At 52.7% G+C, this 23,457-nt stretch overlaps 2 protein-coding genes across 5 annotated transcripts; both read left to right on the top strand.

The window, feature by feature from the left end:
- Positions 1-1,442: 1,442 nt before the first annotated feature.
- Positions 1,443-12,802, top strand: Tsga10ip (testis specific 10 interacting protein). Its single transcript, XM_047517485.1, is given in 11 exon segments — positions 1,443-1,552; positions 1,633-1,888; positions 1,890-2,151; positions 2,154-2,363; positions 2,526-2,561; positions 2,564-2,641; positions 2,644-2,662; positions 8,397-8,567; positions 11,298-11,397; positions 11,607-11,731; positions 12,223-12,802. Coding segments are annotated over 10 exon segments (1,320 nt in total). The 5' UTR covers positions 1,443-1,552; positions 1,633-1,696; the 3' UTR covers positions 12,350-12,802.
- A 776-nt stretch (positions 12,803-13,578) lies between these two features.
- Sart1 (spliceosome associated factor 1, recruiter of U4/U6.U5 tri-snRNP) lies at positions 13,579-22,969 on the top strand. 4 transcript variants are annotated; one of them, XM_047519049.1, is made up of 20 exons: positions 13,580-13,959; positions 15,375-15,432; positions 15,918-15,973; positions 16,460-16,586; positions 16,702-16,807; positions 17,057-17,134; positions 17,246-17,345; positions 17,432-17,574; positions 17,692-17,898; positions 18,775-18,899; positions 18,981-19,114; positions 19,199-19,332; positions 20,561-20,734; positions 20,815-20,925; positions 21,139-21,226; positions 21,625-21,715; positions 21,809-21,944; positions 22,498-22,587; positions 22,685-22,806; positions 22,886-22,969. In XM_047519049.1, the coding sequence occupies exons 1-20, from the start codon at positions 13,647-13,649 to the stop codon at positions 22,902-22,904; spliced, it is 2,412 nt and encodes an 803-aa protein (XP_047375005.1). In that variant the 5' UTR covers positions 13,580-13,646; the 3' UTR covers positions 22,905-22,969. The 4 variants fall into 4 exon arrangements, with proteins under 4 accessions (XP_047375006.1, XP_047375005.1, XP_047375004.1 ...); XM_047519048.1 differs by having other exon boundaries at positions 20,546-20,734; XM_047519050.1 differs by lacking the exon at positions 22,886-22,969 and having other exon boundaries at positions 13,579-13,959; positions 20,546-20,734; positions 21,809-21,904.
- The last annotated feature ends 488 nt before the right edge of the window (positions 22,970-23,457 follow it).

The following is a 23,457-nucleotide window of genomic DNA, read 5'->3' as shown; positions in this document are numbered from 1 at the left end:
AGTAGTGGAGCTGTGCCCACGTGTGCCAAGAGGAGATGGTCAAGTACATTACGCTACTTATGGTATGAAACTCCAAGACGACGGTAAAGACGGGCGGCTCTGTGTGTACTGACATGGCAGGGACTGCTTGTCCCACACACTTCAACCAGGACGTTCTGCCAACCTCAACAGCGACAGTAACAGTTGTCATAATAACCCACTTTTACCTAGTGTGTCCACCTTTGTGATTTCATTTAGTCCTTGAAACACCTGAGCTGGGCTCATGACCCAGTTTTGTAGGGTGGAGAAGTGGTCACAGGCCTGATGGTTCCCTGGACCCTGCTGAACTCCCCACCCCCTAGGAAGTAGGCCTCACATACATACTGACCCCACCTGGCTGTGCTTTTTGACAAGCCTTGAAACTGAACGAGAAACTGGTGCCATAGAGAGGCCTGGAGGACAGTTCCAGGGCTGGCAGATGGAGTGGGGGATGGAGCCCAACATGCTAAACACCCATCAGCAGTTGGTCAGGGCCAACTCGGAGAGGCCCACACAGGACCTGGGGCCTAAGTCTCCAGAGACAGCCACAGGGGCTACTGGAGCTTCTGTCAGGCTTCTCCCAGGCAGAGCAGGTGAGGGAAGCAGGCCCAGTGGGAGACTTCCGGTGCCCACAGGCAGGCCTGGGCTGGTGTGAGGCTCTTGAGAAGCCAGGAGCCTGCAGCTGAGGTCTGGGTGACCTCAGGTAGGCCTGGGTGAGAGTATGGGGATCACTGCAGGGGGAGGAGGGTTTGGGAAAGAAAATTAATTCCTTCCATCTTGGCTGTAGGAGGTCCAAGGCCCTGTGGAACATTCAGGAGAACTGTTCTTCATTTTTTTTTTTTTAAAGCATTTATTTATTTTTTCTTGATTAATTGGTCCTCCTTTAAAATTTTTTATTTTTAAATTTTTAAAATTTTAACTGACATAATAATTGTACATATTTATGGGCACAATGACTGAATACATGTAGACATACTGTAATCAGCTTTCTGTCTCCTTAAACGTTTATCATGTCTTTATTGAGAATCTCAGACCCCTTGGCAGCAGATTATGACAAATCTGGACCTGGAAATAGCTCCATGAGTGGCAGGTCCTAGTTTCCACAACTTAACAAAAGCTGTGTGACCTTGCTCTTGGACCTCTCTGACTTTCTCCGATCTGTTTTCCCCATATGCATGATGTGGTGATAGCCCTTGGGAAGGCTGAATGTGTTGTTGCCACCCAGTACCCAGCACAGGGGCCTTGCTCACTTGGGCTGTATTTTATTATGAAGATGGGGGTTAGTCAGGGTTAGAAGGTAATGAGGCCAGCCAGCGTTCACAGAGGAGGCCCTTGGGGAAGAGCAGAATGATCCAAGAGGCTGCTCAGAGTTGGCCCCTCTCCTGTCCCCTGCCCAGGGGAACCTGGGGAGCGATGACGATGTGCCCAGGCAGGGCCGGCCACAGAGGTCTCAGAGCGCAGGGCAGAGGGCAAAGAAGGACTGCGGACCCCATGGGCGGAACAAGAAAGGACAAGCCTCCGCTGAGGCTGAGGAGTAAGAGTTGGGGATGGGGTGGGAGGGATGCTGGGGGCCAGGAGGATCCTCACCCTGACCCCTGCCCTCTCCCTCTTCAGTCTCTTCCCCACTCCTCCCCGGAAACCTTCCTTCCCCTTCCAGTGGGCCTGGGAGAACTTCATCATGGATGGCCAGGCTCTGCCTCAGACAAGCTTCCCGAGGACCCTGGCCACCAGGTCCTGCCCTCGTCCCCAGCAGTCCCCCAGCACAAGTCCAGGCGCAAAGTCCATGGTCAGCCTCCCAGAATCCCTTGATTTCTGCCAGAAGGTGGAGATGCAAAATCTGGAGAGGAGACAGCAGTTGGGGGCCTGGGGTTGGCATCCTCCTCCCTCCTGGCAAAGGAAAGAGCCAAGGGCTGGATCTGCCTGGCAAGTGTGGCCTCTGTCTGCCTGGGAAGAGCTCAGGATCGGAATCAGAATCTGAGGAGGCTGCAGAGCTGGAAGGCCTGGGTGCTGAGGAGGCTGTGAGGGGTCTGGGCCCTGGGGAACTGCTCCAGATCCCCAGGAGGGGCTCGATCTGGGAGGAGGAGCGGTTCTCAGAGGCTGCCGAGGAGGCCGAGCAGTGGGTTACAGCGCCACCCACAGGAGGAAGGGCAGTTCTCGGAAAAAGGGTCAGAATTCTGGAGAGGAGGCTTCTGAAGAAGGGGGGCTGCGGCACCAGGGCCAGGGGAGCAGCTCCAGCTTCAACAACTCCAGAGGGTCACAAAGGGGAGTGTCCAGGGCCAAGGAGCTGGAGGGGCCCTGGGACCTAGAGAAGCTGCACAGGCGCTTACAGCAAGAATTGAATTGTGGTGAGTGCACCTGCCAGACCTGGGGAGAAGGGGCAGGAGCCTGGAGCCCGGGGCCTGGGCCAGGAGTTCAGACAGGGCTGGGCCGTGCTGTGGGAGAGGTGGGGGACCGGCTGGCAGGCCGGGAGAGAGAGGGTTTCCCTGACATGGTTTTACTGCCAATAGGCCCCCAAAAGCAGTCCTGGAAGTCTTTCCGGACTGCCTCCAACCGGAGGGGAAAGCCCATGTCCTGGGAGACAATGGAACTTTCCTGTTTGCCAGTTTCCCTAATCGCACCTTCCACAACGACAGGAGGCCACCAGGTAAGGGGGAGAGCCAGCAGGTGGGAACCAAGGGCAAGGAACGGAGAAGGGGCCTGATCTCCAAAAGGTAGTCCCTGCCTACTCATGCACTCCTCATCCACCCAAGGATCAGCCTTTCTGCTCTACGGATCATCTGGTGATACATCACCCATCTACCCACTTGTCCGTTTTTTTTTTATTTAATTTTTTTTTTAATTTTTACACACTGCATTTGGATTCATTGTACACAAATGGAGTACAACTTTTCATTTCTATGGTTGTATACAATGTAGATTCACACCATTCATGTAACATACATATACCATAGGGTAACACTGTCTGTCTCAGTCTACTATCTTTCCTTCCCCCACCCTCTCCCACCCCATTTTCCTCTACACCATCCAAAGTTCCTTCATTCTCCTCTTCCCCATCCCCTGCCAGCCTCCCTGGTTATGTATCATCATCCACTTACAGAGAAACATTTGGACTTTGGTTTTTGGGGCTTGGCCTGTTTCATTTAGCATGATATTTCCAACTCCATTCATTTACCAGCAAATGCCACAATTTTATTCTTCTTTATGACTGAGTAATATTCCATTGTGTATATATACCACAGTTTCTTTATCCATTCGTCAATTGAAGGGCATCTTGGTTGGTTCCACAATCTAGCTATTGTGAATTGAGCTGCTATAACATTGATGTGCCTGTGTCACTGTAGTCTGCTGATTTTAAGTCCTTTGAGTATAAACTGAGGAGTGGGATAGCTGGGTCAAATGGTGGGTCCATTCCAAGTTTTCTGAGTAATCTCCATACTGCTTTCCAGAGTGGCTGCACCAATTTGCAACTCCACCAGCAACGTATGAGCATGCCTTTTCCCCCATCCACGCCAACACTTATTATTGTTTGTGTTCTTGATAATAACCATCCTAATTTGAGTTAAGTGGAAATTTTAGGGTGGTTTTAATTTGCATTTCTCTAATTACTAGGGATGATGAGCACTTTTCATATATTTGTTGATCACCTGTTCTTCTTCTATGAAGTGTCTACCCAGTTCCTTAGCACATTTATTGATTGGGTTCTTTGAATTTTGGTGTAAAATTTTTATGTTCTTTATGAATTTTGGAGATGAGTGCTCTGTCTGAAGTGTGTGTGGAAAGATTTTCTCCCATTCTGTAGGCTCTCTTTTCACATTGTTGATTGTTTCCTGTACTGAGAAAAAGCTTTTTAGTTTGAATCTATCCCATTTATTGATTCTTGCTTTTATTTCTTGCGCAATGGGTGTCTTGTTAAGGAAGTCTGGTCCTAAGCCAATGTGATGGAGATTCAGGCCTACTTTTTCTTCTATTTTCATTCAGTTTTTTCTTTTTTTCTCTTTTTTAGGTGGTGCCAGGATTGAATCCAGGGCCTTGTGCATGCTAGGCTCTGCCACTGAGCCACATTGTCAGCCCCCATCCATCTTCTTTTTTTTTTTTAGGGGGGTGCCAGGGATTGAACTCAGGGGCGCTCATCCACTGAGTATTTTATTTAGAGACAGGGTCTAACTGAGTTGTTTAGCACCTCACTACTGCTGAGGCTGGCCTTGAACTCTCAATCCTCCCACCTCCTGATTATATCCTCTGTTAGCATCCATCCCCACTGTTCATCCACCTGTCTGTGTCTGTCCACTTTGTCAACTGTCTATTGACACAAGCCACTTCCCACTCATTTCCCGTCTTTTCTTGTATTCATTCATTAACTAAGTGATTAGCTAGGTGATTAATATAACAGATATTGAGTGTCTACTCATGAATCCTCAGGATATATAGAAAGACTTGGCACAGCTGGGCACCTGCAATCCCAGCAGCTCGGGAGGCAGAGGCAGGAGGAGGATCGTGAGTTCAAAGCCATCCTCTGAAACTTATTGAGACCCTAAGCAACTCAGTGAGACCCCATCTCCAAATAAAATACAAAATAGAGCTGAGGATGTGGCTTAGTGGTCGAGTGCCCCTGAGTTTAAACCCTGGTACTGTAAAAAAAAAAATTAAAAAAAAAAGAAAAAAAGACTTGGCCCTGAGAAGCTCAAGGTCTGGGAAAGGAGACAGATGAGTGTTTACGTCAGTTCAGGCAGACAGTTCTACACTTGGGGTTGAACAAGAGGCCATGGAAACAGAGGGGAGAGACTGGAGGCTGACAGGGGGCTGTTGGCAATGACTATGTGAGAGATGGTTACCTGAACCAGGTAAGCAGGTGAATGGAGAGAAGGGAATCCACTTGAGAGATATATAAAGACTGGCTCAATGGGAGACTGGCTAGAAGTGGCATCAGAAGGCAGGGAAAATTCATTCAGCATTTTTATTAAAACACCTCTCAGTCCTTTTTAAAAAATGTACTCAGCTGACAATTTAAAATCATATCTATGTCTTTGAATTAGGTCTACACTGTGACATGACTAAGTCAAGCTGATTAAACTATGCATTATCTTACTATTTTCCAAACACTTAAAATTTACTCTTGTAGTGGTTTTCAGGCACACAATGCATTATTTACTGTAACCACTATGTTGCACAATAGATCTCCCCAGCCCTCCCTTACTCCCAGATCCCAGCCATTCCTGTCACACTCTATGAGGACAGTTTGTTGTTGTTCTTTTAGATTCCATATGCGTGAGATCAGGCAGTATTTGATTTTTCTAAACCTGGATTGTTTCACTTAAAATAATGTTTTCCAGGTTCCACCATGTTATTCCAAATAAAATTTCCTCCCTTTTAAAACTGTATAATATTCCATTATGTGTATATACCACCTTTTCTGTATCATTCATCTGCTGATGGACCCTTAGGTTGATTCCATATCTTGGCTATAATGCATAATGTTACAGTGAACTTGGGAATGCAAATCTCTTGACAAAATGATCTCCTTCTTCTTCTTTCTTTGTACAGTGGATTGGACCCAGGTGTGCTTAACCACTGAGGCACATTCCCAACCCTTTTTTGTATTTTTCTTTTTTTTGGGGGGTGCTGGGGATCAAACCCAGGGCCTTGTGCTTGCAAGGCAAGCACTCTACCAACTGAGCTATCTCCCCAGCCCTGTATTTTATTTTGAGACAGGGTCTTACTAAGTTGCTTAGGGCCTCACTAAATTGCTGAGACTGACCTTGAACTTGCAATCCTCCTTCAGCCTCATGAGCTGCTTGGATTATGGGCAAGTGCCACCGCACCAGGTTTCCTTTTGATATGTACCCAGAAATGGAATTGCTGGAACATGTGGAAATTCTGTTCTCAATGTATCTTAGGAATCCATATAGTGTTTTCCATAACATTTTACTAATTATATTTCTGCCAACAGTATGCAAGGTTTCCCTTTTTTCTGCACCCTTACCATCCTTATTATCTTTCATCTTTATGATAAAAGCCATTTTAACATGTGTGAAGTGATACATAATTGTGGTTTTAATTTGCATTTACCTGATAGTGATGTTGAACATTTTTTCTTTCTTTCTTTCTTTTGGGCAGGGAGGGTACTGAGAATTGAACCCAGGGACGCTCAATCACTGAGCTACATCACCAATCCTTTCAATTTTTTATTTGGAGATAGGGTTTCACTAAGTTTCTGAGGCTGACCTTGAACTTGTGATCCTCCTGCCTCAGCCTCCTGAGTTGCACTGCTTCTCCTGCTGAAAAGTTTTTCATATACCTGTTGTTTATTTGTTTGTAGTTTTTTGGGTTTTTTTTTTTGGTACTGGGGATTGAACTCAGGGGCACTCCACCACTGAGCCACATCTCCAGCCCTATTTTGTATTTATTTGGGGACAGGGTATCACTCAGTTGCTTAGCACTTCACTTTTGCTGAGGCTGGCTTTGAACTTGTGCTCCTCCTGTCTCAGCCTCTCAAGCCACTGGGATTACAGGTGTGGCCACCACACCCAGCTCAACACATGAGCTTTCTGAGAGACATTCCAGATCCAAAGCATAATATAGGGTTTGCCAATGTTTTCTCCCATTCTGTAGGTTGTCTCTTTACTCCTGATTGTTTCCTTGATTGTGCAGAACATTTTAGCTTGATGCAATCTCAAGTGTCTATTTTTGGTTTTATTGCCTGTCCTTGAGAGTTCCTATCCAAAATATCATTGCCCAGACCAGTATGATGTTTGTTTTCTTCTCATAGTTTTACAGTGTCAGGTCTTATGCTTCAGTGTTTAATCCATTTTGAATTGCCTTACGTATGTGGTGTGAGATAAAGTGGTCTAATTTAATTCTTCTGCATGTGGATATTTGGTTTTCCCAACACCATTTATTGGAAAAGATTGTCCTTCTCTCATTGTGTGTTCTTGGCATCTTTATCAAAAATCAATTGACCATAAATGCATGAATTTATTTCTAGGCTCTGTATTCTGTTCCATTAATCTATATGTCTGTTTTATTCCATGCTGGTTTTTTTTTTTTTTTTTTTGGTGGTGCTGGGACTTGAACCCAGGGCCTTGTGCATGCTAGGCAAGCACCCTACCAACTGAGCTATATCCCCAGCCCTATTCCATGCTGTTTTAATTACTATTGCTTTGTAGTATATTTTGAAATCAGGTAGTATGATGCCTTTATTTTTTTGTTTATTTTGTTTTTTTTTCCCCTTACAATTGTGTTGCCTCTCTGTCTTTTGTGATCCATATGAATTTTTATTTTTGAATTGTTTCTCTCTCTTTTTAACTAGGAATTGAGCCCAGGGGTGCCCTACCACTGAGCTACATTGCCAGCCCTTTTCCTTTTATTTTTAAATTTTGACAGAAGGTCTCACTAAGTTGCCCAGCATGGCCTTGAACTTACTATCCTCCTTCTTCAGTCTTCTGAGTACTTGGGATTACAGGCACAAGCCAATAAGCCACTGTGCCTGGCAGGATTGTTTTGTTTTTCTTTCTGTGATGAACATCATTGCAATTTTTTTTGGGGGGGGGGTACTAGGAATTGAACACTGTGTGCTTTACCACTGAGCCACGTCCCCAGTCCTTTTTACTTTTTTATTTTGAGACAGGGTCTTGCTAAGTTGTTTAGGGACTCCCTAAACAACTGGCTGGCCTTGAACTCGCAATCCTCCTGCCTGAGCCTCCAGGTGGCTGGGATTTCAGGCATGTGCTACTGCGCTAAGCATGTCATTGGAATTTTGATAGAGACTGCATTAAATCTGATTGCTTTGGGTAGTGTGGACATTTTAGCATTTGAAAAAGATCTGATTGATAGGAAGGAACTGGCCATGAGCTCTGGGGAAGAATATTCCAGATCTGTCCAGTGGCTATTTATTATACAAGCATCCACATCTTTCATCCGTCTTTCTACCCATTGATCCTTTCAGCATTTCATTCCTTTCCCATCCATTCATCCTTCTGTCTTTTGCCCATCCAACCAAATGTGCCTCAGACCTTATCTGGCAAATCCTATGGGATAAGGGGTCAGAGAGAGAGTGACATTGTCCCTTGCCTGTGAGGGAAGGTGAGCAATGTGGGAAGGCCCCAGGCTGTGTGTGAGTGGCTAGGCAGGTCTGGGCACAGATTAGAGTTGGGGCTTACTGCTGGGGTGTAAGGAAAGGCCTAAGCTGGGCCGGTGGCCAAATGGCCAGATGCATCCTCCCTCAGGTCTGACATTCATGACAAACTTGTTTCCTGGGACCTTGGCTCTCTGTGCCCCAAAGTCCTTCTGTCTGGCCCTCAAGCCTGGTATGCTTCCTGGCTTGCCCTCAGGTTCCTGGTGCCCGTACTTCTTCCCTCCTCCCTCTTCCCTACCCCACACAGAAGCCTGCTGCAGAGCTGGGAGCGGCAGGAGCAGGAGCAGCAGCAGCAGGCTGAGCTGCGCAGGACTCGGGAGCAGCAGGTCCAGCAGCAGGTCGCCCGCTGCCTAGCAGCCTACGCACCCCGAGGGGGCCGGGGACCCAGTGCCACCCAGCGCAAGGTGGAGGAACTGAGGTAGGAGCCAGAGAAGTTGTGCTGGGTGTCAGGTTGCAGGACCCCAGGGCAGCTGGCCAGGCCACTCAGCAGCATTTTACAGATGACTTTTTTTGGGGGGGTCGTGGTGCTGGGGATCAACCCGGGGCCTCAGGCTGACTCTACCTCTGAGCTCCATCCCCATCCCTGCATTTTACAAATGAAGATAGTGAAGTGGTGGGAGGAGGTGGGGGATCTTGGTCCAAGGTCAACTAGTGAATAAAAATAACAACCTTCATCTGTCCAAAGCTCAAGGTTAAAATGTTTTGCATGCATTTATTACACTTCCCAATCTTGTTCTGATTTCCAGTGCCAGATATGCTTATTATAGAAATTTGAATATCACAAAAATAATTAATGTAGAACTTGGTCCTACTCCTAGAGACAACTGCTGTGCATGGTCAGGTGCACTTTTATTCTCTTCATATGTTTTAACCATTTTTCTAAAAAGCAAGCTCATGAGTCAGGCCCATGAAGTAGGGAGTATCACTACCCACGTGGTCCTACAGACGAGGAAACGGAAACCCAGAGAGCTTAAATGATTTGCCACTCTTGAGTGAGCAGCAGAGCTGGGTTTTCGACCTTTGCAGTCATTCACCCACCCTGCTATGCTGCCCTGTGCCCAATCTTTAGGGTAGGGCACCAGATGGTCCCCCAAGAGCCCAATCTCGTGAAACAGAGACGGTGAACGGTTTGACCCATGCCACTGACCAGAGTGCCTGTGGGCTGCAGCTGGTGTCGGGGCGGTCCTTTTACCCCTCCTCTCTTGCCCATGGTGAGTGGGGTGCTGGGGAGAGGGAACAGTGTTCTTGCACTGCAGCGGGGTCACTAAGGACTCACCTACCCTCTGAGTCTTAGTCTTGTCACCACAGCCTTAGAGATGAGGAAATGGGCTGTGAGAAGTCAAGTGTTTTAGGGGTCCTTGGCCAAAGATTGCCAGGCCTCCTTAATCATTTGGTGTTCGGTGCTGTGGGAAATGTGAGATTCAGCTCCAAACAGCACATGCCTTTTTTTCTCACTTGAGAGATGAAGGCATAGGCAGATCTTTCCCTGGCTGTCTCCCAGCCTTACAGCCTTGGAAATGCTGTCTGAGTCAAACTGGGGACTCTACCCTCCCCAACAGGGGCAGGCACAGAAGAGGTGGCCTTCTGGCAGGGAGCTATGTCTTCCTGTCATTCCAAGATAACAGACAGAGGGCTGGGCTGTAGCTTAGTAGTAGAATGTTTGCTTAGCACGTGTAAGGCCCTGGGCTTGATCCCCAGCAGCACAAAAACAAGCAAAGACAAAAAAACAAGTTAACAGGCCTGACATCCACTGGCACCACGTCCTTTTCTCTTGGGGCTCCAAGACATGGGCTTCATGTCATTTCTACCAAAAATAGCATAACATATCTGGGGAAAAGCTGGAAGCTGTGGAGCAAGCCTGTGTTCCCAGATACTTGGGCCCAGGAGTTTGAGAGCAGCCTGGGCAATACGGTGAGACCCTGTTTCAGTACAACAATGACAACAAAATTTGCATTTTAAAAAGCAAGGACTGGGGTTGTGGCTCAGTGGTAGTGTGCTCGCTTAGCATGCATGAGGTCCTGGGTTCAGTGGTAGTGTGCTCGCTTAGCATGCATGAGGTCCTGGGTTCGATCCTCAGCACCACATAAAATAAAGGTATTGTGTCCATCTACAACTAAAAAACAAAGTATTTAAAAAAAAAGTATACAGCAAGAAAAATGCACACCACATCATGGAAAAGAGAGATACTTAATGCCAGCTTGTGACACCCCTCCCCACCAACTCGGAACTGCTATAATTCCCTCTTGAGTGGGGAAGACTCATTTTGCAGGAACTTGTGTTCCTGGCCATGTTTTTCCCAAATCCACATCTTTTTCTCCATGAGGGAAGGTTCCTTCCTGGCACCTGGCCCAGCAAGGCAGCCATGGGGCCAGAATACTTGCCAGAGAGCCCAGCTTGTGGCAAGTCTCGTCTACTTCCCTCTCCTGTCCTGTCCTATCCAGGGACTGCCCCCACATCCCGTGGGTTGTCTAAGGTGCTTTCCTGAAGGACACAGGGTTCCATGCGGGGTGTGACCAGAAGGCCCCTTCTACCAGGATGCTCTTCATGACAAGCAGTGACATTTGGCTAGTTGAGCAAATTGCTGACAAGTGCAAACCCGGCTTTTGTACATGGCAATGGCTATGCCAGTGGGGCCCCGATGATTCAGGGGTTTCATTTGCAACACATTTCTCTGGTTTCTGGACCACTTCCTGAGCTGTCTGCTTATAAGGAACACCGCAATCACTGCCAAGCCTGGAAGACAACGCAGAGCCCAGGAGGGGGACTCCTCAGTCACACGGCCAGCAATCACAGCATACTCCCATGTGAGAACAGAGGGAGAGGCTGTACAAGCAGGAGCTGGGAAGCCAGTGCTGGCCCCTTTCCCTTGCAGGTGGCAGGGACAAGGAGCAAGCCCTGGCTGCAGAGCCTAGTCGGTCCCTCACTTCCCTGCTGCCTAACCCTGGATAAGTCCTTGACCTTCCTGAGCCATCCAGTAAAATAGAGCAAGTAACTCCCACTGTGGCAGACCTGGGAAGGAGTCCAGGGCCAGGATATGAATAAAGGGCAGGGCAGGGAACTTTATAAAGTCATCAGTGTGGGCAAGCAGGCTGTGGACAGGAGATGGGTTGTGTCCATGATTCAATCCTGAGCCCTATATCCCCCACAGGCGCCAAGAGCGACAGCGCTTTGCTGAGTACCAGGCAGAGCTGAAGGGGATCCAACACAGGGTGCAGGCCCGGCCCTTCCTGTTCCAGCAGGCCATGCAGGTGAGGGCCAGCATCTGTCAAAGCAGACAGGTACCAGTGAGATGGAGCCAGCTGAGTGGGTGGGTAAGCTAGGTGGAAGTGGGGCACTCAGGTGGGATCTCTGGGCTGCTACCCCGCCCCCGGGAACCCTGAGACTCCCATTACTAAAGCTCTACAGTGGCCTCTGCAGCCCTGATGCAGAGAAGGAACCCCCACCTCTCTCTCCTCAGGCCAATGCCAGGCTCACTGTGGCCCGGCGCTTCTCCCAGGTGCTTTCAGCACTAGGAGTGGACGAGGAGGAGCTGGTGGCTGAGACACATAAAAAGGATACAATGCGAGCCTCCAGGAAACCCAGGTGAGGCCACCTGGATAGTCAAGGACTGGATCTGCAGAACTACTTGGGACAAGAAACCAAGAACAGCCTTTGGGCCCTGCAGAATCTCTTCATGTCACTTGGGAAGGCGGGGCCGGGGTTATTGTTCCCATTTCCCAATAGAGGACAGAGGGGCAGGGCCTTGCTTAAGGACCCAGGAGGGAATAAGCAGCCAGTCCAGTCTGGGACTACAGCTTTCTGAGCAGCTGCACACCAAACCCCCTGAGGGGCTGGTGCCACACAGGTCATCCTGTGCATACTGTCCCTTACACCTTAGAATAACCTGGTACGGAGCAGGGATTATGAGGCCCACTTTGCAATAAAGAAAATTAGACACAAGAAGGGGAAGTTACTTGCCCAGGGTCACTCAGCAAGCTAGCACAGGTGCTGGTTTTGAACCCACAGGGTTGGTGGTTTCCTTGGGCATGGGGTGGAGGCTGTGGAGCCCACTGGCCTCCATCTGTGTCTTTAAGGAGCCACAGGTCAATGGGGGTGAGAATGGAGCCCTCTTCTCAGAGCCCCCCAAAGACAGAACCCACCGGCAGCCATCCTGACAGGCACTCTTCCCCCAGCCTGGACAGAGTACTGTCCCCAAGATGAAAATTAAAGGTTTTATGGTAAATACAGTGTGGGATTTCTGGAGGAGCTGGGGAGTGAGACTGTGGGTTGGGAATAGGTGGCAAGTGGGTGGGGCAGCAGGCTTAGTTGTCCCCACATTCCCCCAGCAGCTCTGGCTGTTTTTGCTGCCCCCACCCTACACAATCAGCCCTGCCCATGCTTCTGAGTGGTACATCTCAAAAAGCAAGAGCTGAGACTTCTCCATCCTGTCCGTCAAATTCAAGTGTGAAAAGAAGCTGGGCGCAGTGGCTCATGCCTGTAATCCCAGCTGCTAGGGAGGCTGAGGCAGGAGGCTCTTGAGTTCATAAGCCAGCCTCAGGAACTCAGTGAGACCCTGTCTCTAAATAAAATATAAATATTAAAAAGGGCTGGGGATGTGGCGGTGTGGTTAAGGGCCCATGGCTCAATCCTCAATACAAAAAAAAAAAAAAAAAATTGGGGGGAAGGGTGTGAAAAGTTTAAAAGGTTCCTGTTTTTGAGTACCCACAGTGGGGATGGGGGTGGGGCTTTAAAAGGGAACACAACACATCCTAACATGCTGAGATGGGTCACATGGAGAGTCCACAAATGGAGTCACTGTAGGGACTGTGTGTATTGGGCTTTTAAGTCCCATTAATTTTAAATTAAAATCCTTCTCCTAAAGTTTAAAAAAAAAGAGAAAAATGAATTAAGTGCACACAGAGATGTGTCCAATGTTGCATTTAGTTTCACGGGGTTTACAGGTGCACAGAAGCTCATCTAGAGCATCTCAGCAGTTCACAGAGCAGGAAAAAAAAAAAAAAAAACAGTGAACGGGAGAGCAGCGTTTGCTGACAGTACTGGTATGGGGGTTCCAAATTGGGGCCTCAAAAGAGGAAAACATGCTGCGTCATCTAACACCCCAGGGAGCCCACTAGAAGGGCGCCCGCTGGTGAGGAGGGAGCAGCCTGCAGCTGGGGGAGTGCAAGCAGCAGGTCAGGAAAAGGTTTCCAGTTCGTGGGTTGCTGATTCACGAGGAATGTAGGTCCCTCCATCTGCGGTTCGGTATTCTGCTGGAGAGGCTGACTCCAGCAAAGAGGGGCATGCGCACAGACGGCCGGACCCAGGCGGGCGCTAAATGTGCAGTCGGCCCCGATTCAGACCTTCCCATGAGCCTTTGGGGCAGACTCCCATGCGAACGCCGGAAGCAGCCGCTCTTGGTTTCCGGCAATAGGACTGCGGCAGCCTTGCGACCCGGAAGTGTTCCCATTTTGCGTCGTCGGGGCTCGGCGGCTGCCCGGCTCCAGGCGGACGAACCACTATGGGGTCGTCAAAGAAGCACCGCGGAGAGAAAGAGGCGGCCGGGACTACGGCGGCGGCCGGCACCGGGGGCTCCACCGAGCAGCCGCCGCGGCATAGGGAGCACAAAAAACACAAGCACCGGAGTGGCGGCGGCGGCAGCAGCGGCGGTGAACGACGGAAGCGGAGCCGGGAGCGTGGGGGCGAGCGCGGGAGCGGGCGGCGTGGGGCCGAAGCCGAGGCCCGCAGCAGTGCGCACGGGCGGGAGCGCAGCCAGGCCGAGCCCTCGGAGCGGCGCGTGAAGCGGGAGAAGCGCGATGACGGCTACGAGGCCGGTGAGGGCGGGGCCTGCGCGGGGCGGGGCGGGGCCCGGGCGCGGCGGCGAGCGTGCGGGAGCGCGGGCGCGCGGGCGCGTACTCGAAGCCCGCCAGGCCCGGCGCTCTTCACCTGCGTTTGCTGAAGGGTCTTCGTAGGGTTGTGGGGATTAAAGGTTGATCCCCTGCCCTGAGCCCCAGGAAGACCAACGACTTCTGTTTCCCTCCTGTGTCTTTCATGACACAGGCCTTCAAACAAACGTGGGGTGGGGAGGTTGAACGATTGGATGAAGTGGTATCAGGGTGCACTGAGGCAAGAGAAAACCTGGTGTCGGGGATCACGTAGGACTCATGGTAGAGACATGAGGCAGTAAGTGGGCTGGGGTCTAGATTCGGAAGGACCCCATGCTTTATGCCCTGTCTGCTAAATGGTAGGGAGCCATAGATTTGAGTTGGGGACTGGATCAGTCAGATTCTTATTTTGTGAAGACCACAACATTGAGAACTTGATCAAAGACAGGACTGGAGGCCCAGGAGTCAGGAGGGTTATAAACCCACTAGGTGGGGACTGATGGTGGTCTAAACCCAGAATATTGCTCGGAGGGAGTGATCAACAATGTTAGACACCACAGGGAATCAAGCAAACCCAGAACTGACAAGGAGACAGGTGACCTTGGAGAGGGTGAACCCAGGGCCCATGTAGAGAGAGAGGAACTTGGGTGTGTTAAGTGGAAGTAGGCTGTGGGGATGGGGTTTCAGGAAAGGATGTGCTCCTAGTGGCAGCTGATAGAGGATGCTGCATCCAGTGGTGGTCAGCTTCTCTACATAGTGTTTAGTGAATTTGTTTGCTGTTTGTGACGTGTGAGGGAGGTCCAAGATGCTGTTATCAGTGTCCCAAACACATCACACAGAGGAGGCACCAGTGTTTTTCAGTTGCACGAATCACATAGAGGTTGTGGTCATGCTGCAGGCAGTTCCTGCTGTGTGGGATGAAACAGACCCAGCAATGATGGACTATGCTAGGGTTCATAGCAGAATGGTTAATTCTGATCAGTAATTGAACAGGGCTTCATGAAGGAGGTGATGTTTTGATCTTTGTATTTGGATAGGATTTTTGTCAATGAGAGCAAGTCCAGAGGACAGTTTAGGTTGAAGACAGAATATACAGAAGTGGAGAGGGCAGAGTGAGGGGTGCAGAAATTTGGACCTCTTGGGTCAGGAAGGGAGGGTTCATGGAAGAGACAGGTATCTGGCAGACAGAAACTTGGGTAGAGAGCTGCTGGGGAGCCCAGAGAGGAAGAAGCTGCTCCTGTTTTCTGGTGTTCCGCAGGCTCAGGTGCTGGCGAGGGCCCTCATCTTTGACCCTGCACCTGGGGTCAGTGATGCTGGCTTCCTGGCCCCGTGCTCAGCCCCTGCCATGCCTCTTATTGTTCCAGCTGCCAGCTCCAAAACTAGCTCAGGAGATGCCTCATCACTTAGCATCGAGGAGACCAAGTGAGTACTGTCTCCTTCATGCTTCTGCTTTCTTCTTCTGGGGCACCACATTGGATAACAGTCTCACACTAAAGCAGGCCAGGTGGAGTTGGAAGGGTCTTGTGGATCATCTACCAACCATTTGAGTTATAGAAGGAGGAATTAGGAAGCAGGAGGAAGGGTGGCATTCACTGGATGGGGGCAGTCAGGACTAGCACCCATATTCCCTGGTTGGGAGACCAGTGCCCTTTCCAGTGTCCAAGGCTGCCCAGGTCAGGGTCTGTGTTTAGGTTCCTAGAGTTACTCATTCCCATCCTAATTTCTACTTCCCGTTTGTCCAAAAATGCATATGGTGCCCCATTTCTTGTGAGTTTTGTTTTTGTGGTGCTGGGGTGGAAACCCAGAGTCTCACGCATGCCAGGCAAGTGTCTTACCACTGAACTACATCTCCAGCCTGACACCCTGTTTATTTGGCAGCCCCTAACTCTAGTATCTCTTGTCCTTAGTAAACTCCGGGCGAAGTTGGGGCTGAAACCCTTGGAGGTCAATGCTGTCAAGAAAGGTAAGCGTAGGGCTGAGGATGGGGCCAAGGGAGGGATGGCAGCCATCTGTAAGAGTCTGTGGAGAGAATGGTGTAGAGTATAGAGGCGGCACCACTTGGTGGTCGTGTGTGCATATTTGCCAGAGGCACCAGGCCCCTCCTTGCCATAACGGGTTCACTGTGGTATCTGCACTCAGGCTGGGAGGTGCTCTTAGACGGGCTGAGACTTGCACAATTGCTGCAGAGTGACTGGGATGTGCGAGATTGGTTTGTTTGTTAAAATAAAACCACGTGACTTGAGGGGCTCTGGAAAGCATAGAGGGTCCTGTCGTGCTGCGCAGGGTGACACAGGAGTGTGGGATGGAGCGGGGGCAGGGAGGTCAAGTGTTCTTCCCCCTCTCCTGGCCCCTTCTGGCCCCTGAGCTGGAAGGGGGCAGGGTGAGTGGCTCCCTCCTCTCCCCACCAGCCATGGGCGGGCATAGCCTCACGTCTGGGCCCCCCTTCCAGAGGCGGGCACCAAGGAGGAGCCCGTGGCAGCCGATGTCATCAACCCCATGGCCTTGCGACAGCGAGAAGAGCTCCGGGAGAAGCTAGCAGCTGCCAAGGAGAAGCGCCTACTGAATCAGAAGTTGGGGTGAGGGGTCCCCACCAGGGATGGGCAGAAGAAGCTGCCATCCTTGCTGCCTTGTGGGTTGGGGTTGGGGAGCAGGTGCTGGGTTCCCCTGAGCCTCACTCCCTGCCCTCCGCAGGAAGATAAAGACACTGGGGGAGGATGACCCCTGGCTGGACGATACTGCAGCCTGGATCGAGAGGAGCAGACAGCTGCAGAAAGAGAAGGATTTGGCAGAGAAGAGGGTGAGCAGCAGGGTAGCTGGGGGTGGTTGCTGGGGGTCTCTGGGGGCTGCCAGGACGGTGAGTCTGGGACTGAGCCTTGAGAGGTGAGATGGCTCAGAGGAGGGGGATTCATGGTCGGACATCTGTTTTAGATCATCTGCAGCTTGCCTGCGAGGCCTTCCCTTTTTGCACTCCCTCTTGTTAGAATCCTGGGTGTTTTCTGATGATACTGAATGGCTGAAGGTCACAGGCCACTCCTCTGTCCCACAGGCAAAACTGCTGGAGGAGATGGACCAAGAGTTTGGTGTCAGCACTCTGGTAGAAGAGGAGTTTGGGCAGAGGCGGCAGGTAAGGCCGCAGCATCTGGGGAGGGCAGGTTGGTGGTGCTGCCATCTTGGTGCTGGGATCCCCAGGTTGGGTGAGTTACTGCTCCTAACTCAGCTGGACCTTCCCCCTTAGGATCTGTACAGTGCCCGGGACCTGCAGGGCCTTACTGTGGAACATGCCATTGATTCCTTTCGAGAAGGGGAGACTGTGATCCTCACCCTCAAGGACAAAGGTGAGCCTGCTGGGGTGCTCTGGAGTGGGGCTCAGACACTCCTGAGCCAAGGGCAGGGTGAGTGGCCACTGCCTCTGCCCTGTCAGGTGTGCTACAGGAAGAGGAGGATGTGCTGGTGAACGTGAACCTGGTAGACAAGGAGCGGGCAGAGAAGAACGTGGAGCTGCGGAAGAAGAAGCCCGACTACCTGCCCTACGCAGAGGACGAGAGCATTGACGACCTGGCCCAGGCACGGCAGCAGGGTGGTGCACAGGGCGGGACCATTGGGCCTAGGGTGCTGAGGAGATGGGCTTCCTGGCTTATCGGGAGCCACCATGGGCCCCAACCTGCACCTCTTGCCCTGCAGCAAAAACCTCGCTCCATCCTGGCCAAGTACGATGAGGAGCTGGAAGGCGAGCGGCCGCACTCCTTCCGTCTGGAGCAGGGCGGCACTGCTGATGGTCTGCGGGAGCGGGAGCTGGAAGAGATCAGGGCCAAGCTGCGACTGCAGGCTCAGTCCCTGAGCTCGGCAGGGCCCCGGCTGGCCTCGGAGTACCTCACACCCGAGGAGATGGTGAGTGCCTCTGCACTTCGTACTGGAATGAAGATTCTTGTGCCCCTCAGGCTGCAGGCTGCCAGCTCGCACTCGGGGGAGGTTGTTGCCACAGGGCTGGGTTCCTGGGTGGGTGGTAAATGGCAGCCCTGCGGGAGGTGCTGGGTGTTGATGAACAGGGACTGTTGAGCCAGATGGACCTGAGCTTGTGTTCCAGCTCTGCCATGCAGCCAGCTTGTGCCTCGGGTGAGTCATTAACTGAGCTTGGGGTGCCCCTCTGGAGTGGTGATGACAGCAGGTGCCTCTCCAGGCTACTCGAATAGCAAAAATGTGAGTAGATGATAATTTTAGAGGCTCACGTGGATTTTGTACTTAGAGAGACTGAACAGAGGCAAACAGCTGGTGTGGTTGGCGTTTTGGCTAAGTGGGGAAGAGTCCTGGAGCCAGACTGCCAAGGCTTCGAGTCCTGGCTCTCCCACTTAGGATCTGTGCAACTTTGGGCAGGGTACTCAACCTCTCTGACCTCATTTCCCTCATCTCACAGTAGAGCGATAATAGCACCCACTTCAATGTTGTATATATGGGAAGTACTGGGGACCATGCTTGGTACAAAATAACAGTAAAAACGTGGTCACTGAGCTGGGCATGGTGGCAGACACCTGTAATCCAACAAGTCATGAGGCTAGGACAGGAGCAACTCAAGTTCAAGGCCAGCCTTAGCAACTCAGTGAGACCTTATCAAAATATAAGATAAAAAGGACTGGGGATGTGGCTCATAGGCAGAGCACCCTGGGTGCAGTCCCAGGTGCAACTGAAAAACAAAAAATAGTAGTCATTGTCAAGGTCTCGTGGAGGCCTGCCTTCCCCCTCCTCGCATCTCTCTCCTTTTCTCCTCAGGTGACCTTTAAAAAGACTAAGCGGAGGGTGAAGAAAATCCGCAAGAAGGAGAAGGAGGTGATGGTACGGGCAGATGACCTGCTGCCTCTGGGAGACCAGACTCAAGATGGGGACTTTGGTTCCAGGTGGGCTTAAATACAGAGGTGGGCTGTGAGGCCTGGGCCAGCCTGGGGCCCACACTCACTAGAGGGGCCTCCTCCTTCCAGACTGAGGGGCCGGGGTCGGCGCCGAGTGCCCGAAGTGGAGGAGGTAGCCCCAGAGGACGAGGAGAAGGAGCCTGTGCCCCAGCTCCCGCAGTCAGATGACACCCGTGTGGAGAACATGGACATCAGTGACGAGGGTGAGGGACTGGCCAGCAGCACAGGGCGGATGGTTTGGGGACCAAGGAAGTGGTATGAACAGGTGTCTTCCATCTTCCTGCTAGAGGACAGTGGAGCGCTGCCATCAGGGTCGCCAGAGGTGCTGGAGGAGGACGAAGCGGAGCTGGAGCTGCAGAAGCAGCTGGAGAAGGGGCGCCGGCTGCGGCAGCTGCAGCAGCTGCGGGACAGTGGGGAGAAGGTGAGGCCGGCGCAGCATGTCTGTGAGAGCCCGTCCCCGTGAGCACACGGCCTGCGTTAGCGGGCAGCACTGCATCCTTTCAGGAGTCTGCTTGCTCGGAGCCAGGTCGGGAGCAGGTTTCTGGCCTTGGTGGGGCTCCTGCCTCTGCTTTCCTGTGCTCACTGTTGGGTGCCTGCTGTGAGTGAGGCCCTGTTCTCAGGGCTGGGCTTCCTTGTCGAGCAGGACAGCCCCAGGACCCTGTTAGTGTGCAGAGGACAGCAGTGACCTTGTGAGCACAGAGGCAGGCAGTAGTTTCTAATAGTGACGAGAGCTATGCAGGGTAAGAGGAGGTAGCATGAGGCCAGTGCTCAGTGGCATTTGAGCCGAGGCCTATGTAACCTAAGGAAATTGAGACAGCAGATGTTCTCAGAAGTGACCCTGGAGTGCTTGAGGCCCGGGTGGACTGGGGCAGGGAGTGAGAGAGCTGAGGTGAGAGGTCAGCGGGGTCAGCTTGTGTGAGGCCATAGCCTTTCCTGGCCTTGCAGGGCAGTTGCATGAGGCCAGACTGGCAGAAGTGGACATGGTGGACATGCAAAATCTCTCAGGAGCTTCCTTTCCTGCAGGGGGCTGCAGGGTCAAGAGAGAATTTCCGAGAGGAGAAAGAGTAGGCGTGTCCTGTGTGTGTGGCCAGGCATCTGACTGACAGGAGGGAGGCAGGGGTGCAGGTCCCTGTGTTGGCTTGCTGGCTTCAGTGCCTGCACATTCATCTTCTCAAGGTACCTGCTTTCTTGGTGAAGCAGGAAATGAGAAGTCAAACTGGGAGTCAGAGGGGCTGTCTGACTGGCCTGGGGTTTCTGGAAGTGAGTCCTTGAAAGGGGAGTTGATTAGTTGTGGCGTGGGTGGCAGGAGGGACCGTGGAGGAAGGCACACAAGACTGAGGTACTGCACGAGGGCTTGGGAGACGGGTGGATACAGGCCTGGTGAGGAAGGCACATAGAATTTTGTGTGTTAATGCAAGGGGCAGTATGGGGTGGTCTGTGGATTTGGAGCAGAAGAGTAACTTAGTGAGATAGGTACAGAGTGGAGAATGGACAGATGAGGCCAAAGAGGAAGAGGAGACCAGTTGGACAGTTCAGTGTGGGCTGTGGAAATGGCTTGCTGCGGTACCCAGGGAGGATCCGAGGGTCCTGGGTCTTGGTGGCATCACCCCAGAAACTTCTGGGTCTGCCCACAGCTGCTCCCTCCCCAGGTGGTGGAGATTGTGAAGAAGCTGGAGTCTCGCCAGCGGGGCTGGGAGGAGGAGGAGGATCCTGAGCGGAAGGGGGCCATCGTGTTCAACGCCACCTCGGAGTTCTGCCGCACCCTGGGGGAGATCCCCACCTATGGTCTAGCTGGCAACCGGGAGGAGCAGGAGGAACTCATGGTGGGTCCCACAACCCCCTCTGCTCTCAGCCACAGGCCGGTGCTCAGGGGAGCCTGGGCTGACCCTAACTTCACACTCAGGACTTTGAACGGGATGAGGAGCGCTCCGCCAATGGCGGCTCAGAATCAGATGGAGAGGAGAACATTGGCTGGAGCACTGTCAACCTGGACGAGGAGAAGCAGCAGCAGGATGTGAGGATGGGCAGGGCGGGGCTGGAGGGGCACCGATGTCACTCATGCCCCAGGGCCCCCATCTCCTCGCCCCTGGAGTGGCTCTAGGGCTCCAAGGGGCTGCAAGGGTTTGAAGGAGCCTGTCCACAAGGCCCACGCCCTGTGGGGAGTGACCGGGGGACAAGGGCTGAGAGGAGCCCGGGTGGCTCACTCACGCCCCGCATGTCCTTCCAGTTCTCCGCCTCCTCTACCACCATTCTGGACGAGGAGCCCATCGTGAACAGAGGACTTGCTGCCGCCCTGCTGCTCTGCCAGAACAAAGGTGCGGGCTGTGCCCTGGTGGAGGTGGGGTGCAGCATTCTCTGGTCCCCTCTGCTGCCTCTTGCTCAGTCCCAGTGCCACAAGCGCTGGCCCTTGAGCCCCTCTCTGCTCACTTTGGTTCTGGGCAGTCAGGGTAGCGTCTTTCCCTTTGCTGTGCCTTCAGGACTCCGGGTCTCCTCAGGAAGGAGTGAGGCGAGACTGGGCCTAGATCCCAGCCCTGCCATTTCCCGGGTGAGGGCCTCTGCTCGCTTATGCCGTGGGCCTGGCCACCTCACCCCCTTCAGCAGGGCAGCACATCTCCAGTGCCCACATGCTGGGGCACCTGGCTGCTTCGGGCTACTCAGAGCTGGGCAGTCTGGGCGTGGGCAGTCTGGAGTCTCATAGCCCCTCTGTCCCCAGGGCTGCTGGAGACCACAGTGCAGAAGGTGGCCCGGGTGAAGGCCCCCAACAAGTCCCTGCCCTCAGCCGTGTATTGCATTGAGGACAAGATGTGAGTGGGAGCAGAGGGGTGCGGGCCGTCAGGGAGCACAGGGAGTGGGTGACCGACCGGTGGTTCCTACTGAGCCTCTTTGTTTTGCTTCAGGGCCATCGATGACAAGTACAGCCGGCGGGAGGAGTACCGAGGCTTCACCCAGGACTTCAAGGAGAAGGACGGCTACAAGCCTGATGTAAAGATCGAGTATGTGGATGAGACAGGCCGAAAACTCACACCTAAGGAGGTGCGCAGGCCCCTTTGCAAACAGGGCCTGGCCAGCGGCAACTGGGTCAGGGAGATGCCAGAGCGCACTCAGGGGCCTGTCTTGCTGCCTGCTGGCTGGGGTCCTGGTGAGGTGGTAGAGTGACCTAGTGAGATGGGTTTCTGGCCCTTGTAAGCTGAGCACAGCAGTCCCCTCCCAGCTGGCAAGAGGGTCAGACAGGCTCCTGCTGCAGCCGAAGCCCCCAGGCCTCAGGGCCGCCATCCTTGGGGGCAGTGTCCCGGCTTCTGATGTGGCTCTCCACCCTGACACTCACTGGGTCCAGCCCTAGCCCCACATAGCAAGTCTCACTGCAGATCCCCTCCCTCGCAGCAAATCTGTCTCCAAGACTGTGTCTCTGCTGGGTCCCTTGTCGTGCCAGGGTCTGTGCCCTTTTCCCCCTTCCCATGGCCAGGCCTGGCCCTAGGCTTCGAGATTCAACACCCCCTCACCCTCTTGGGAAGCTCCTCCCCAGTACAGGTGGCCCTGGCCTCACCTGCAGTCCCTGCAGCTCCTGGTGCGTGCCCTGTGTTCCCAGGCTTTCCGCCAGCTATCCCACCGCTTCCATGGGAAGGGCTCGGGCAAGATGAAGACAGAGCGCCGGATGAAGAAGCTGGATGAGGAGGCGGTGGGTGCCCCGGGACATGGGGACTCTGCATCTGTGGGTGCTAGGGGTGACATGTGGGCCTGTTTGCACCCCCGTGCTAATGGTCCCCTGCCCACAGCTCCTGAAGAAGATGAGCTCCAGTGACACGCCCCTGGGCACCGTGGCTTTGCTGCAGGAGAAGCAGAAGGCCCAGAAGACTCCATACATTGTGCTCAGCGGCAGCGGCAAAAGCATGAACGCGTGAGTGGGCGGCGTGTGGCAGGCGGGGCGGGTGAGGGGGCTGCTTCCCTGGAGCCTCACACCCCTCTTCTCCCTGCAGGAACACCATCACCAAGTGAAGCTGGCTTCCCCCTGAGCCCCTCCCCAACTTTAATGTTAAATAAAGTTCCCTCCTTATTTTTTCCTCCCTGGTCATGGTGCAGATTCCAGGGTTAGACCCAGGAGGAGGGGTAGTTGGTACCCTCAGGCAGCCTGGGCCGCTTGCTCACCATCAGCTGTGTGACTCAGGCAAGTGGCTGAGTCTCTCTGAGCCTCCAATTCACTCATTCCCCTGGAATTTGGGCATCAGCAGGATAGGACAGATCCCTGAACACATGAGACTTAGGGTCTGGCCTCTCTGCCAGTTAAGACCCAGTCATCAGATGGCACAACTAACTGAAGAGATTACAAGAAAGAACTAGCCTGGATCCTCGCAGATGGTCCTCTACCTGCTCTTGGCCCCAGCCAGCCAGAGAAACCAGTGTGTTCTCTGCCTTCTCTACTTGGTGTGGTGGCACAGGTCCTACTGCAGAGATGCCCTCACGCCTTCTTGGTGGGCACTTCCTGATACGACGTGGAAGGTGTTTTAGAGACTTGGTTCCCCAATGTCTCCAGGGCTGCACAAACCCTTGC

This window comes from Sciurus carolinensis, chromosome 11 (assembly GCF_902686445.1).
Source record: "Sciurus carolinensis chromosome 11, mSciCar1.2, whole genome shotgun sequence".
NCBI classification, from domain to species: domain Eukaryota; kingdom Metazoa; phylum Chordata; class Mammalia; order Rodentia; family Sciuridae; genus Sciurus; species Sciurus carolinensis.
This window is presented reverse-complemented; position numbering and strand designations above follow the sequence as displayed.